The sequence below is a fragment of the Astyanax mexicanus genome, chromosome 4 (genome assembly GCF_023375975.1).
Source record: "Astyanax mexicanus isolate ESR-SI-001 chromosome 4, AstMex3_surface, whole genome shotgun sequence".
Classification (NCBI taxonomy): domain Eukaryota; kingdom Metazoa; phylum Chordata; class Actinopteri; order Characiformes; family Acestrorhamphidae; genus Astyanax; species Astyanax mexicanus.
In genome coordinates this window covers 16,143,979-16,157,832 of record NC_064411.1, presented here as the reverse complement: position 1 = coordinate 16,157,832, position 13,854 = coordinate 16,143,979, and the positions used below count along the sequence as shown (strand labels likewise).

The window sequence follows — 13,854 nt, the reverse complement described above, 5'->3', positions numbered from 1 at the left end:
CTACTCGTTAGACTAATCACAGAACTCGTTACCTGGAAAAAAATTTGCTCAGCTGAGCTTTCCAAAAGGCCCATTTAGGCCATTTAACTGTGACACTGTTGTTTTATTGAATTAGAATAATGGAGAAACCATTTCATTGAATTAGAATAATTTTTATTATAATTACAATCATCACTTTCTCAGTATTTTGTGGCTGCCCCCTTGGCTTGTATGACTGCCTCAAGTCTCCGCGGCATCGATTTGACCAGCTTGTCGCAAGTTTCCGCACTCACAGCTTCCCAGGCAGTGGCGATGTTCTGCTTCAGTTGGTCCAGCGTAGTAGGCTTTCTGTCGCGAATTTTCCGCTTGACGATGGCCCAAAGGTTTTCAATGACATTGAGGTCAGGCGAGTTGGCCGGCCATGCCAAAACTTCAAGCTGTTTTTTAGTGAACCAATCTTTGGTCGACTTTGCCGCATGAGCCGGTGCAAGATCCTGTTGAAATGTGAAGTCTTCTTCGCCGAACTGTTCCTCAACAGTCGGAATCAGGAACGTTTCCAGAACATCTTGATATACGGCAGCATTGACAGTCTTCTTGAGGAAGCAGAGTTTCCCTACACCTCGAGCGGACATGCATCCCCAGACCATAACGCTCTTTTCACGCACACGTGGTTGTAGGTTTCGCCACCACGACGCCAGACACGAGGACCTTGGTCACCGAAGGAGATGCAGAAGCGTGATTCGTCACTGAAGACCACTTTCTGCCAGTCTTCAGCAGTCCACTCGCCGTGTTCTTTGGCCCACTTCAGCCGTTTCTCCATTTGTTTCTTGTTCAGCATCGGTTTTACTGCTGGAACGTGAGATTTGAAGCCGAGTTCGCGCAGACGACGGTAAGTGGTTGATCTGGAGACGTCAGCGCCGGTCTGCTTGTTCCACAAGTCGGTGAGCTCGGAAGTGGACTTGAACCGGTTGCTGACTGCGATCTTTCTCAGCTGCTTGTTGTCGCGAGCAGAAGTTTTTCGGACGCCGGAACAGTTGGTGCGCTTGCTGCAGACGGAGCTTTGCAGACGGAAGACTGGCTGATGCCGAGCTGCTCAGCAATTTTAGTTTGGGTCAAGCCTTGTTGGCGAAGGGCTTGAATTTGAGCCACTATTCCGGTTGAGAGGTCGCGCTGCTTACCCATGATTGATTTTACAACTTAGAAATTCTACTCAACCCTGACTTTATACTGCACAGTGAACACTCTTCACAGAAAACAAAAATTCGAGCATTTATGCTAATTCAATTAAACTGTTTCTCCATTACTCTAATTCAATAAAACAACAGTGTCACAGTTAAATGGCCTAAATGGGCCTTTTGGAAAGCTCAGCTGAGCAAATTTTTTTCCAGGTAACGAGTTCTGTGATTAGTCTAACGAGTAGAACAGGTGCGGTGAACACCTGATTTGCTTTCTGCACAAAAAATGCATTCAAAGAATTTCATGATTGCACTATTTCAAATTATTCTAATTCGTTGACCAGCTCCTGTATATAAGCTTTAGTTTACCATCAATAATATTTTTAATTCATTAGCATTTAATAAATGATCACCGTCATGTTAATTTATCATACAATAAGTCGATTAATTCGTTAATTATACCCCACATGTCACAACCCCGCCCCGTTCAGGAGTTTTCCTCCGGCACCAGGTCAGAGTAACAATACTAACATATCCCTCTACTGTCTCTATATTTAGATTAGGGTGTGTGATACATATTGTCTATGATAATATCTTAATTACTGTGTTGTTGATGTGTGAGCTGACATTATAGAGTATGTTAATTACTGGGAAAAAACAACAATCAAAACGCCTTTATTCCACGTGTTCACTAGGTGATGTTTTAGGATAGTTTACTGCACTCTGAGCTCACACTGGCAGGTGACAAGTCCATCACGCTGGTACATGTTTGTCTCATGAGTGTGCTCGTGGTTACTTGTGCTGTCGCACGAGCCAATCACTTTAATTCACGCTTTATTTTCCTCCAAACTGTTGACACACCGTCATTGTGCTGAAATCTTTCTCTCTGTCATGCTCTCTCTCTCTTACACACACACACACACACCCACACACACTCAGCTGATGGCAGGTTTCTTCTTTCCAGGTTGTTGAAGGTAAAATCTGAATTATATACAATTATTTCATCCATTAAAGCACATTAAAATATTCTAATTTATACTGACATTAGCTCCTAGTCTAGATCTAGTCTGCCAGACACAACAATTGTTGTCCCCTTCCCAAGGGAATAACCACCACTAAAAATAAATAAATAAAGATTAAATCACAGATCATTGTTGCAATTAATACATTCATTTTAATTTGATTGATATCACTAATATAAATATAATTTTGTTTTGCAAATTTCACACTGATGCATTTATTTACTCTAGAATATCTGGTAGGTCACATGGTTTACACACACATGTGCACTGTTCGATATTTGAAATGATGAATGTAATGTTTTTGTTTGTGTCAAGGTATTAAATATTAAATATATTCTTAAGTGCAGTTTATTACAATATAATACTTTTTTCTGAAAAAATTCTGAAAGTTACTGAGATATTGTTTTTATCAGTGTGTGTGTGTGTGTGTTATGCTTTAAAAAGGTAAATTATAGTAAAAATCAGTAAATGATGTACGTGATGTTTCACTCACTGTGGGTCAGAGGTCATATCTTCACTGCTGAAAAGAGGAGGATGATTGATGGACGCGTCGCTCTTCATAGAAACACAGCTGGGTTCTGGAGAAGCTCCTCTCTGGGTTTCAGTTCTGTTAACATTAAACACAGTGAAACTCCAGCATTTACACAGTGAAACTCCAACACACAGCACATCTTTAATAAAGATCAGGAACTGAAGAGCTTCACTCTCAGAACAGAACAGTAGTTTAGTGCAGTGATGTACCGAGACCCAGAGCTTCCTCCTCCACTGCTGAAGTTTGGAGGATTCATCATGGACCGGTCACTCTTCATAGACACTCCACTGGGGGCTGGAGATGCTGCTCTCTTCTCCCTGTAAACAGATCTTCATGATGATCCATGATGAGAGTAAAGTGTGGAGTAATGTGTTCCTTTACTAAAACTTATTCACAGGTTCCAGACTAACTTCTTCATGACCGTCCCAGAAGCGTCCCGAAGCTTTCTGTCAGCTGCCCCAAACTGAAAAACGCTCGTCTAATAAATATACATATTTTCATTTCTTTAACAATACTGTTGAATATATTTGTGTTTGTTATGATGTCACAATGTCATCACCTGATTAGATCATATTTACTGTATGTATTTTATAGATCTGTGACTAGTTAATAACATGTATTGGTAAGAGCTACACAATTACACAATTATACTGTATTATAAACTAAAAGGAAAATATGGACCATATTTTTGAAAATAAATGTGCAACCACCCCATACCATAGCAACCACCTAGCAATATATTATTAATATTAACAATTAGATATTAAAGTCAGATATGTACTTTAAATACAGATTAGAATCACATTCTACTATAAGAATAACTGGCTGGTTTGTTAAGTGTTTCTCTGTGTTTAAATACAGCACAGGGTTCTGACTCTGGTCCAGGAGAAACTCTGTTCTCAATATTTTAAAACTGTAAAATATGCAGATCACAGCTCCAGGATTAGAGCTGAAACCATTACAATACAAAACTACTTTACATATTAAACCCATCACTTAATTTACTCACTTTAGGACAGGAGGTCCTCCTCCACTGCTGGAGTTCTGAAGATCCATCATTTACTCTTCTTCATTCACACACAGCTGAACACTGCCGACACCGACCCCTGAGAACAGATCAGCCGTTACAATAAAACCTTTATTCTTACAATAATGACATTATCATCAGTACTGCATTAAACAAAACCTGATAAACTAACAAAACAAAACAAACAGAGAACGATACATAACAGTGTGATTTACCCTCATTACACATTATTCTACAGATTACAGAAACATTTACTGTTATTATAATGATTATAATTTAATTATTAGTAGTAATATTACTGCATTACACAACATTATAAATATACACACTGTTCTATTATTATTATTATTATTATTATTTTGTTACTGAATCAGAATAGAGAGATTATTTAAGTATAATATAAAACAGCAGGATTAAAAACACTAACACTCCACGTGATCTTGAGCTCCCCCTGCTGGTTGAACAGCGCTACTGCATATAAACACGCCTTTATAGCAGCTCCGTGTTTTAATCTCCCCAACAGATCAAAGTCCACATTAAGCAGTAATGCGCTTTAAACAGCATAAACTACACTGTGATCAATAAATATCAATCTATATCTGCGCATTTCTCATTTCTCTTCAGTTTACAGCAGGGGTCGGCAATTAAGTTTGGCCGCGGGCCAGATTTTTTCCAAGCCATTACATGGCGGGCCACAAGCACTTTGGGGGGGGGGGGGGGGGGGGGGGGGGTTTGGCGATCAAAAAATCTTTAATAAATTTTTCTGTTTTGGAAAATTAAGTTTCTAAATAAAGAGCATTTTTGAGACGGACAGTCATTATAGTTCAACCTCACGGGCCAGATGTTTCTTGCTTGCGGGCCGCATCTGGCCCACCTATGGTTTACAGCATTATTGATCTGTTACAGCTGATTGTTCTCCAGCCGGTCTGATCTAGACCAGGTCCAGGTCTGATCCAGGCCCGGTTCAGATCTCCATGCTGATCCTGGTTCTTCCAGTGGAATCGGACACTGAGCTGAGCTTAAAGAACCGGTTCTGGATCTGAGGAACCTTTAGAACCGGTTCTGACTTTAAGCTACACGGTTCTGTTCTACATTCTCTTCAGTTCTGAACTTACCGAGTGAATCCGGACTTCTGTCCTCTTCTAATGGAGGAGACTGAACTTACTTTCACTCTCTCCTTTACCTGAGTCTCACCTGTCGCTTCCTATAAGCCCCGCCCCTCACTCTCTCACAGCGAATAGGCTCTGGGTGGGCGGAGCTACTGTTAGTTTTTCGCTATTGTCAGCCAATCACATCACAGGGCTGAGTGGAGTGTTTGAATATTCATTAGTCTGAAGTTTCTCCCACACTGCTGTAAAACCCCTAGGTTTCAGACCACATTGCGCATGCTCTGAACCACATTTTATAATGTTTTCATGAGTTTTTCACGATAATTCTGTTTTCCATGACTGCATTAAACAGCCTGAGCTCACTCTTATTATTTATTTAAGGGTTGCAAAAAAGTAAATAATAAAAAAAATAATAACAAATAATAAACAAATAAAAAAAGAAAAGAAAAATGGTTTTAATCACCTCTTTATCTTAACTTCACACTGATACAGTTATTTAATCTATTCAGTTATACTACCTACACTCCTGCCAGGAGAATGTTGGAGAATGTCTAATATGGGATTTTTTTATAATATTATCTTTAAATATTCACTAGGGTAGCACAGTTCAGCAAGGTAGCGCAATTCCTCACAACACCTGCTGCTCTTTAAAAATCACTGCAGGGTAAATTCACTGCTTAAACAGAAGAAGAAGAAGAATAGCAGTATAACTATCTCCTCTTAGCTGATCTGAACAGGGTTTAACATTTAACTTACTATATTTCTTTTACTGTTCATTACACAGTCTCAGTGAACAGCTCTCATTTAAATATAAATACACCTTATTTATGTACCATTTTGTAACACATTCATGTAACACTTCCACTATTCGATCAGAAAAGAATAATAAAATAATCACATTTATTGGAATGTCTTTGTGTATCTGAGGACCTGTATAAACCTTATTCTGAATAATGATCCTTATTTATTTATTCCCAAAACTTCTGTTTGGTTCAGACCCAGCAGCACTAAATTGTTTAATTTACCACTAAATACAAATTCAGACGCATTAAACAGCTAAACAATGTCTTCTTTATTATATCTGAACTGTTGTGTTAATCCTCCAGCCTCCAGTCTTGTGAAGCAGTTTTGTGTTAAATCCACCCTGTTCACTCTGTAACACAAGCACCCGTCCACCTGACCCTCTATTTCTGTATACATATATTACTGTGAGAATTCTGATTCAACATGCCATCATATTAATAATACACTCTGTGTATTGAATATTGGAGTAAAATAAATGATATTGGGCAGATATAATCTGCTTCTGATAGATATTGTATATGAACCAATGATAAATATTTTTTAACAGGACAATTTTAAAGTCGTAACAATAAAAGTATCTCTTGTAATTGTTCAAACATTAAGAAAGTTGTGTACACATACATTAAAATTTAAATGAAGTCGTTATCCACAAATTCACATTGACCTTACAAAATGTCATGTGTAATTTATGCTTTAGGGTGTAAAAGCAGTTGCTTTTAATGTAAATGGGTTTATTAGCCCTGTAAAAAGAGACAGGGTGTTGAGGAAAAAAAAAATACTTGTCAAGCTCTCACATTGAAAGCCGTAAAATGAATATTTTCCCAAGGCTGCTTTTCTAAGATACACTAGTAGAAATCCCTGTGAGTCAGTGGAGGGAGTGGGACAGACAAATATCCTGATTTGTTTGAAATGGAAAGAAACCTAGAGTCTGATCTACAACATTGCAACGAAGTAAGGACAAAGGAGGATTAGCACTCCCAGATTTTAAAGAATATTATCAATCGGCTTAAATAAAGTGCCTGATCCTCTGGTACAACTAATGTTGTAGTCAAGACCGCTAGAGCTGAGTCCGAGTCAAGACTAAGATTTTTGAGTTTAAGTCAAGACTGAGACCAGATTAAGATAAAAATAAAAACATTGAAATATCTTCTCTGTTCATCAAAATTACGCTAATCTGTGTCTCTTCTAAAACATAATCAGAAGTCACCCCCGAAGTCAGCTGAATCAAATTCTATTCATTTTTATTATAAAATAAAATAAAAAATAAATAAAACAATCACAATTTGCTCTCAAACAGTTCATTGCTAAGGTTAGCTAGCTTGTCGCTAAGGTTAATTAGCTCATGCTTTAGTTCTCTCCCCGGTAACATTAGTATTTTAGCTAGCTCATCACTAAGGTTAGCCAGCTTGTCACTAGCTTTAGTACTCTTCCTGGTAACACTAGTATTTTAGCTAGCCCATCGGTACGGTTAGCTAACTCATCATTAAGGTAAGCTAGCTTGCCGTTAGCTTTAGTACTCTTATCGGTAACATTAGTATTGTAGCTAGCTTGTCGCTAAGGTCAGGAATGTTTCTTCTTGATTCACAAGAGTATAACTCCAGCGAGCCAGTGAAAAAAGAGCATGTTCCACTGAAGAGTTAATGTACAATTCCTAAACAGAATCACTCAAGCAGCTCCGGCTAATCTTCTGATAAGTGTAAAAGTTTGTTTACAGCAGCAGCTGCAGTTCCTAGTGAGCGCACCGTGCGCAGCATCATGCTTTCAAAACACAGTGAATATGGCCTCATTTTACTGCCAACAGTCGAGAGAGAAGTTTTGAATGCAAGCGCCTATTTTGAGTGTGTGTGTGTGTGTGTGTGTAATTATATAACTGGACGATATGGATGTCAATCAAAGTGGAGGGCCCGTTTAGATTTCACACGCAGTTTCTGTGATGATGCATAAATTTCTGAGCACTTTTTAGCATAAAAGTTAGTTGTTTTTTTATGAAGGTTTTGATGTTTAGCTCCTGACTGCTGTCTGATCTGAGGGTGCCACCCCTCCCCCTCCCGTCTCACCGCCTGCACTCAGACACACACAACTTCACACACACACATATATATCTGAGTGTTCCCTGTCCTATCAGAGCTGCACCTCATACAGAGGACTCGCACTCGGCCGGTCTCGTCCACAGTCTCCGAGTCCACCTCACCCCGAGACCGAGACAAGATTCCAAACAAGGTCGAGTCCGAGACGAGACAGAGACCGCCCATTTTTGGTCTTGAGAAAGACTCAAGTACTTCAACACAACCTAAACCCCACAGTAAATCAGACTGAGAGAAGGAACAGGTACAGTCTCATTCTAAACTTCAAACCTCCTGAACCTGACAGACTGGTTCTCATCTACTCAGCTGTTCTTAGACATTTCTGTGTAAATAAACTCAAGTCAACTCTGAACATCCAGATTCCTGACTCCTGATAAAATATACAGACTCTGTTTTACAGAATCTTCCCTCTGATCATTTCTGCAGTCTGACTTTTATATCTTCTCAAATTCTGAACTGATGGATGTTGTGAGTGTTGTTGTGTGAGTGTAGTTGTGAGTGTAGTGGTGTGAGTGTAGTTGTGAGTGTAGTTGTGAGAGTGAGTGTAGTTGTGAGTGTGAGTGTAGTTGTGAGAGTGAGTGTAGTTGTGAGAGTGAGTGTAGTTGTGAGTGTAGTTGTGAGAGTGAGTGTAGTTGTGAGTGTAGTTGTGAGTGTAGTTGTGAGTGTGAGTGTAGTTGTGAGTGTGAATGTAGTTGTGAGTGTAGTTGTGAGAGTGTAGTTGTGAGAGTGAGGGTGAGTGTGTGTACAGACCTCCTGTTTCTGTCTTTAATAAAGCTGGGGACCCAAATCGCTTCAGTTCAGGGGTTGTTTTAACCCACCGGGAGGTTCCACCGATTGGGAGGGAAAGGGGCTCACTTTTCTCAGGGGAACCTGAAGAACAGAAAAAATGGACATGTATAAATTATAGAACATGATCAGTAATATAATAATACTTATGGGTAACGGCTGTTTGAAGTAACCTAGTTTAAACAGTAATACAGAACTGTGGTTTTGTTGTTATAATTTACCCTGCCAGAAAGAATGGAGTCTTTGGGGGCGGGGCTTCTGCTTTATATGTGGCTGTTCTTACCCTGATAACCCATCATTTATTTCTGTTTGAATAAAAATTACTTTAAAAAACATTTTCTTTGCATAACTTAAACACTTTTAGTTTGGTCTCCTATTTTGAGAGAATCACTGAGAACATTAGTATTTTTAAGTTGAAGAAACTTTTTATTACTTTATTTCAGACCACGCCCCTGCAGATTCTCATTGGGCTGGTTCTGTGGAAGGTGCTAGAAAATCTTTTACTTTCAAACAACATGATTTGTTTTTTCTGTATTTTATTTTTATTATTTTATTATTTTCTGTTCTTCTGAGAAGATCTACAGACATCCTACAGTTGACTCCATTAACCAAGACACCATTTTCTGCCTTCAGCTCTTTTTACATTTAGGAATTTGTAAGAAGATTTCCAAGTTCAAGAGACGTTTTTCTTTTTTGCAGTTGAGGCTTATCTTAAGTTGGAAAATGCAATGTATTTTTTGTGTATTTTTGTGTTATATCATTGTGTAAACAGCTTTTGAGAATAACTCTGAGCATGATAGTATCCAAACTAGACTAACTAGCTAACAGTGTTAATGTTCTGCTGTTACACTTTGTGGTTTGTATTTTTAAATGTGTGTTTTTACCAAAAATTGCACGTATTGTATTTTGCAAAATACCTAGATTAATGTTATTTTTTTTGTTTGTTTAATTCAATAATTGCTACCACAGAACATGTTGAGAATGTATTAAGTTGAACAAAATAATTCTGAACAACATTTCTTACTTACTTACTTTTTTTTAATTGGCCAGATTTAAGACTAGGTTGTAGGTTCCTTAAAAGTACTGTCTTGTTTCTAAATTTAAATATTTAAAATAAAAAGGAGGAAAAATAAATATACATTTTCTTTATTGATCATGATATGTTTTTTTAAGCTTTCACAACAAATGTAAGTAAAAAAAACACTTAAAAAGTTGAGTTTAAATAACCGGGTAGAACAGTTTACACTACAGCATATTTTAAGTATAACTATTTTAGATTTAAATTAATTAAACTCAAAAAGTTACTTACAGGCATTTAGATTGAACTTACCTAAATGAATAGATTTTCTGTAGTATGCATTACTTAAAAAATGTAGGCAATCACTTGCCTCAAACTCTTTAAGTTCAATCAACTTTTCCGGGTTTACAGTGTTTACATTTTCTCCAAAGTGAGTCTGAGTCCGGTGTGTAAAGAGTGTGCATGCAAATAACCTACACCATCCTTTTCTTTTCATTTTTTACCATTTTTTTTGTTTGACTTTCCATTTTGTGTAAATAAATTGTTTGTGTTGCACCCAATTTTTAGATCCTCCCCACTTTATGATCCACCTTACACCCAGAGACCTTATTACACTATTCAGCCTCAGGTAAACCTAAAATCCCCCATACATTACACATATCAAACCCCAGAACCTACTAATAATATTCATATATATATAAATATATAAAATATAATAATCTAACCAGCACAGTGCCGTCCATCTGTTATCAAGCATCAGCCGCTAACTCAGCTCTAAAAACAGCTTCCACCCTCCAACCTTCACTGCTGATCCGGCTAATCACTAGCATTGAGCTGCATTCCAGTTTTCTGAGATCAATCACTAAAGACTCCACTGAACTACAGCCATAATCCACATATCATATAAACCCCCAGAAAACAGGGGACAATGACCCCAAAAATACTTCAAAAAGCACCCAGAGACGGATCAAAACAAAGAGCTGGAGAGTTCTGAAGATTCCAGCACTGAGTCCAGACCCAAATCATACTGAACTCCGGTGAAGAGATCTTAAACCTGATCTTAAAACTGCTGTTGGGAGAAGAAACCCTTCAGATATGAGAGATGTGGAGCAGATTACAGAAGAAGAGTCCAGAGTTCCAGCTGAGAGGTGGAAGAAGCTCCTTAATGGTTACAGGAAACAACTGATTTCAGTGTTTTTTTTTTTTAAACAGTGTGCAACCAAATATTATTTTGAGGGTGCCAATAATTTAGTTTGGTCTGATTTTGGAATTTTGTTTGAAATGTTATATATATTTTACATGGTGTTTTTCTGTTTTTTTTTTTTGTGTGTCTATTTACAATACTCTCAAAAGAAATCCTTTCAGGGGTGCCAACACTTTTAGCCATGACTGTATTTGAATATTTAAATTTTAGACACTGAACTGTTTTCAACCAAACAAAGAAACAAAAAAGGATTTCCACATAAACCCACAAACCACTTCCTTATTTTAAGGTTTAATGGAAATAATGAGATTAATAAAAATCTGTCTAATAAAAAGCTAAACATCAGCTTCACCCAAAACAGAGGCATTATTGTTTTACACAGGGATTCTTTTACAACATAGTAAAATTCAACCTACAAACTTCAACAAGACTGCAGGATCAAACTCACTGTGTGAGAAGAAATATATTTTTATAAGAATGAGATCATTTAAAGTTAATCAAAATATTAATCCTACCTTTATATTTCTGGATTCTGCAGTAAAATCAGTCGTCTGTGTCGTAACGCAGCGTCTCTTTATAAACTGAAGGTATTTCTGAGGTGTGTATCACATTAACTGGTTAGACTGGTTTTTAGATCGTTTAGTCAGATTTTAGAATGTTTTCAGGTGTGTCTTCATATGAACACAAAACAACACAGCAAAGTCTCCATCTAGTGGGCAGTTATCAGAAAAATCTGTATTAATAGTCAGCAATATTTTTAAAGTATTCCTGAAAGGATAAACTATAACTTTTCACATTGTTCCAAAAATATCCTGAAAACATAAGAATGATTTGCATCACAATGTAACATAACAAATATAAATAAAAATTCTTGTGCAGCATTCTCAGTTTCACAAAAACTGGTATCTAAAGTAACTTCCTTTATACTTAAATACAATAATAAAACATACAAAAATACAACATAATAATTACTTTGATTTCACACAGATGAATAATATTAAAATGTTAGACATTTTATATTTGAATCCTGGTTCCTCTGAGTGAGTTTTTTTCACAGTCATATATATATATATATATATATATATATATATATATATATATATATATATATATATATATATATATTTCACATATATATATATATATATGTATATATATATATATATATATATATATATATATATGTAACAGACTCATTACTACACCCTTCTCAAAACCAGCTGAAGGGCCACGCAGACACAGGGGGCAGAAGCCATTTTGAAAAGCTTTGATTGGTTAGAACCACTGTCAGTCACTGTCAGTTTGAATTAGTTGCTTTTTATTTTAGTTAATTTATAAAATATATGCTTATTAAATATTATGTAATGATTTACATGCACCTATTGTCACCCCTGAAGGGTTAGAAGGGCCTCACTGCACACCACTGACAAAAATAAAGATGACGGGACTAAAGAAAAACATCTTTTACCCATAAAAAGTGGCACCTCTCATACTGGATTTACTTTGGACAAACTGTATTAGACACCACACACTGAAATTATTGTGTCTAAACTATTATTCACTACAGTATTCAAACTAAAAGTAATATTTAAATAAAATACATTAAAAATGCATTTTCTAAAGCATTGCACTTAGGAAAACAAATTAAAAACACATAGGTATATAGTATTATATAACTTTGGCCTGTAAAGTGATAATTGTATAAAGTCATGAAAAATGCTAAAAGTAAATACCCTGTCAGAGCAGTAGAGGGTGCTCCATGCAGGGACATCATTTTAGTTCAGGTTGAAGGGCGGGGCTTCACACTGGGAAGGAGCTGCCAGAGAGAGCAGACAAACGCATCACTGGATCCTGATGCTCCCATACTACACTCTAGTGTCTGTTTGGTGGAACAGCTCACACTGTAAGCTGTACACAGCACAAGCTGCATTTCCTTCACTGTCCCCATCAAACCTGACTTTCTCCCCAAAAGCTCATTAACAAAATTAACAAAAAAGAAACGGAGCACTAGCTTCCAGCACAGTCAGAAACCGAATAAGGCCCAGACCTGGTCCTGCGTTCAAAAAGACACTGGGCTGAGTCCGGTCATCATTGTAAATACTTGATTTGATATCTTCTTACTGGAGTTTATTCTACTTTTGAAAACCTTTAGAGATTGCTATGAATAAGAAATGCCTAAAAACTGTAAGAGTTTATGAGGAGCTTTCACTGTTGCCTCTTGTTAGTATTTCACTATTTCTATCATTAGTTTTCTTCCTTAATGTATATTTTTATGCTGTCTTCTACTGTGGTTTATATGTATCATCGTAAAACTTTAATTTATACGTTTATATTTATATATATAAATTGGCTCACTCTCTGAAGTCAACGCATGTCGTTTATTTCAAAGAGCCGGCTAAGAGTCTGACCCATCACTACTAATAACTACAGTGCCGTAGTTTAACACTTTATTGTTGTGCTGTTGTACCAGAAAAGAATGTAGACTGTTAAAACTTACTCCTATCACCATGTTCTGTGTTACAGGAGTCACTGAAGATCACAGTGGAGATGGAGATCGTGGGAATCTCCACAAAAGGCGATGAGACTGTTCTCCTCAGTGACACCATGGAGGAGTTCAGCGTTCCCGCCACTGTGTGGAGTGGTGATGTTAAAAGTAACTGTTGTGAGGGAAGGGGAGGTCATTTTAAACATTGAAAGCCCACTTTTTAATGAACCATAATGTGGTAATTCGACAAGTTTTTGTGTTCAGATTGTAATATTTCTTAGCATGTTCTGTTAGGGTTTTTTTGGGGGGGTGAGGTTGTATGTGTTTGTGCTTTTGATTTTTGATTGTGTGTTGTGTTTAAACTAATTCAAAATAAAATGTGTTTAATTGTTTTATACCTGTCTTTTGAATTTAAACACATTCATTTAAGCTTACTATCCTTTCCTGCTAAAACAAATATTCTATGGTTTTTATATTTTTCTGCTGGTGTTGTGGTGTTTTGCAGTGTTTTTCTAAAGGTTTTTATCAAAATGTAAAAGTCTATTTAAGCCCTTTTAAACCCTATGAAAGTATTTTTTTATAATTGGCATTTTTCAGAAAGACATGTGCTTGTGGTTTATGATCATAAC

The 13,854-nt window shown here is 36.8% G+C and overlaps 4 protein-coding genes across 10 annotated transcripts in view; 2 read left to right on the top strand and 2 right to left on the bottom strand.

Annotated features, from left to right (window-relative positions):
- Positions 1 to 11,358, bottom strand: part of LOC125801110 (NACHT, LRR and PYD domains-containing protein 9-like) — a 31,075-nt gene extending 19,717 nt beyond the window's left edge. For both annotated transcript variants that reach the window (XM_049477147.1, XM_049477148.1), the window contains exons 1-5: positions 11,256 to 11,358; positions 8,483 to 8,602; positions 3,718 to 3,814; positions 2,918 to 3,025; positions 2,670 to 2,783 (exon numbers count right to left, since the gene is read on the bottom strand). In XM_049477147.1, the coding sequence (XP_049333104.1) occupies positions 2,670 to 2,783; positions 2,918 to 3,025; positions 3,718 to 3,767 (272 nt within the window). In that variant the 5' untranslated portion in view covers positions 3,768 to 3,814; positions 8,483 to 8,602; positions 11,256 to 11,358. The remainder of the gene's footprint in view (positions 1 to 2,669; positions 2,784 to 2,917; positions 3,026 to 3,717; positions 3,815 to 8,482; positions 8,603 to 11,255) is intronic.
- Positions 1 to 13,854, top strand: part of LOC111188839 (NLR family CARD domain-containing protein 3-like) — a 453,074-nt gene that overhangs the window by 145,383 nt on the left and 293,837 nt on the right. The gene's annotated exons all lie outside the window — the stretch shown is intronic.
- Positions 1 to 13,854, bottom strand: part of LOC125801516 (uncharacterized) — a 302,660-nt gene that overhangs the window by 130,608 nt on the left and 158,198 nt on the right. The gene's annotated exons all lie outside the window — the stretch shown is intronic.
- LOC111189331 (zinc finger protein 239-like) overlaps positions 1 to 13,854 on the top strand; it is a 239,193-nt gene that overhangs the window by 199,631 nt on the left and 25,708 nt on the right. The window lies entirely within an intron of this gene.